This window comes from Apaloderma vittatum, unplaced genomic scaffold (genome assembly GCF_000703405.1).
Source record: "Apaloderma vittatum isolate BGI_N311 unplaced genomic scaffold, ASM70340v1 scaffold1376, whole genome shotgun sequence".
Classification (NCBI taxonomy): Eukaryota; Metazoa; Chordata; class Aves; order Trogoniformes; family Trogonidae; genus Apaloderma; species Apaloderma vittatum.
The window spans coordinates 15100-15753 of NW_009721032.1; the positions used below are offsets into that span (position 1 = coordinate 15100).

General features: G+C 58.3%; 1 protein-coding gene across 1 annotated transcript in view; it reads left to right on the top strand.

Moving 5' to 3' along the window:
- LOC104275278 (chromosome unknown open reading frame, human C2orf82) overlaps nucleotides 1-141 on the top strand; it is a 9358-nt gene extending 9217 nt beyond the window's left edge. Inside the window, exon 2 of the mRNA XM_009871196.1 lies at nucleotides 32-141. Coding sequence (XP_009869498.1) covers nucleotides 32-141 — 110 coding nt within the window. The remainder of the gene's footprint in view (nucleotides 1-31) is intronic.
- The last annotated feature ends 513 nt before the right edge of the window (nucleotides 142-654 follow it).

Here is a 654-nt window from a genome sequence, read left to right on the forward strand (position 1 = left end):
CCTCATGCCCCCTTGTTCTCGGGTCCTGCAGGCTCGCTGGGGCCCGGAGCGATCAGTGCCATTGTCATCGCCTCCCTCCTGGGTACGTCTGTGCTCGTGGCCTTGGTTGTCATCACGCTGAGAAAGTTCTCGGCCTCCTGAACTCTTAATAAAAGATTTTTCTGTAACACAGCCAGCCTGTCTCCTGCCCTCAGCTGCTCTCTGTCTGCCCAGGGGCCCCTGGGAGGAACACTGCCACGCATGGGACAAATCCAGCCTTTGCGCTGGGCAGCAAAGCTGTACCCAAAGTTCTCTTTGCTCTTGGCCTGTGGATCTGAGGTGCATGTGGACCCAGCAGGCTCAACCACAGAGGGTAGCGTCACCCCAACAGCCAGGAGGGGCCCACAGCAGGAAGTGGCTCTGAGCTGGAAGCGGCTCTCTTGGTCTGTCCTAGGTGGTGGTGGGCAGCTTTCCTTGGGAAAATCAAGTCGGTGTAAACCACCCTGCTCCTTCCCCACTCTCACCCCACCCCATGCTCATGTTCCACCCCCTGCATTTGAGCTAGTTGCCCCCCTGCCAGACTGGGGAGGAGGCAAGCGGTGGGCGTAGGGGGAGGAAGACGACGTAAACATGTTTTTTGACGCTGGCTCGCTCAGCTATATTTCATCACACAGA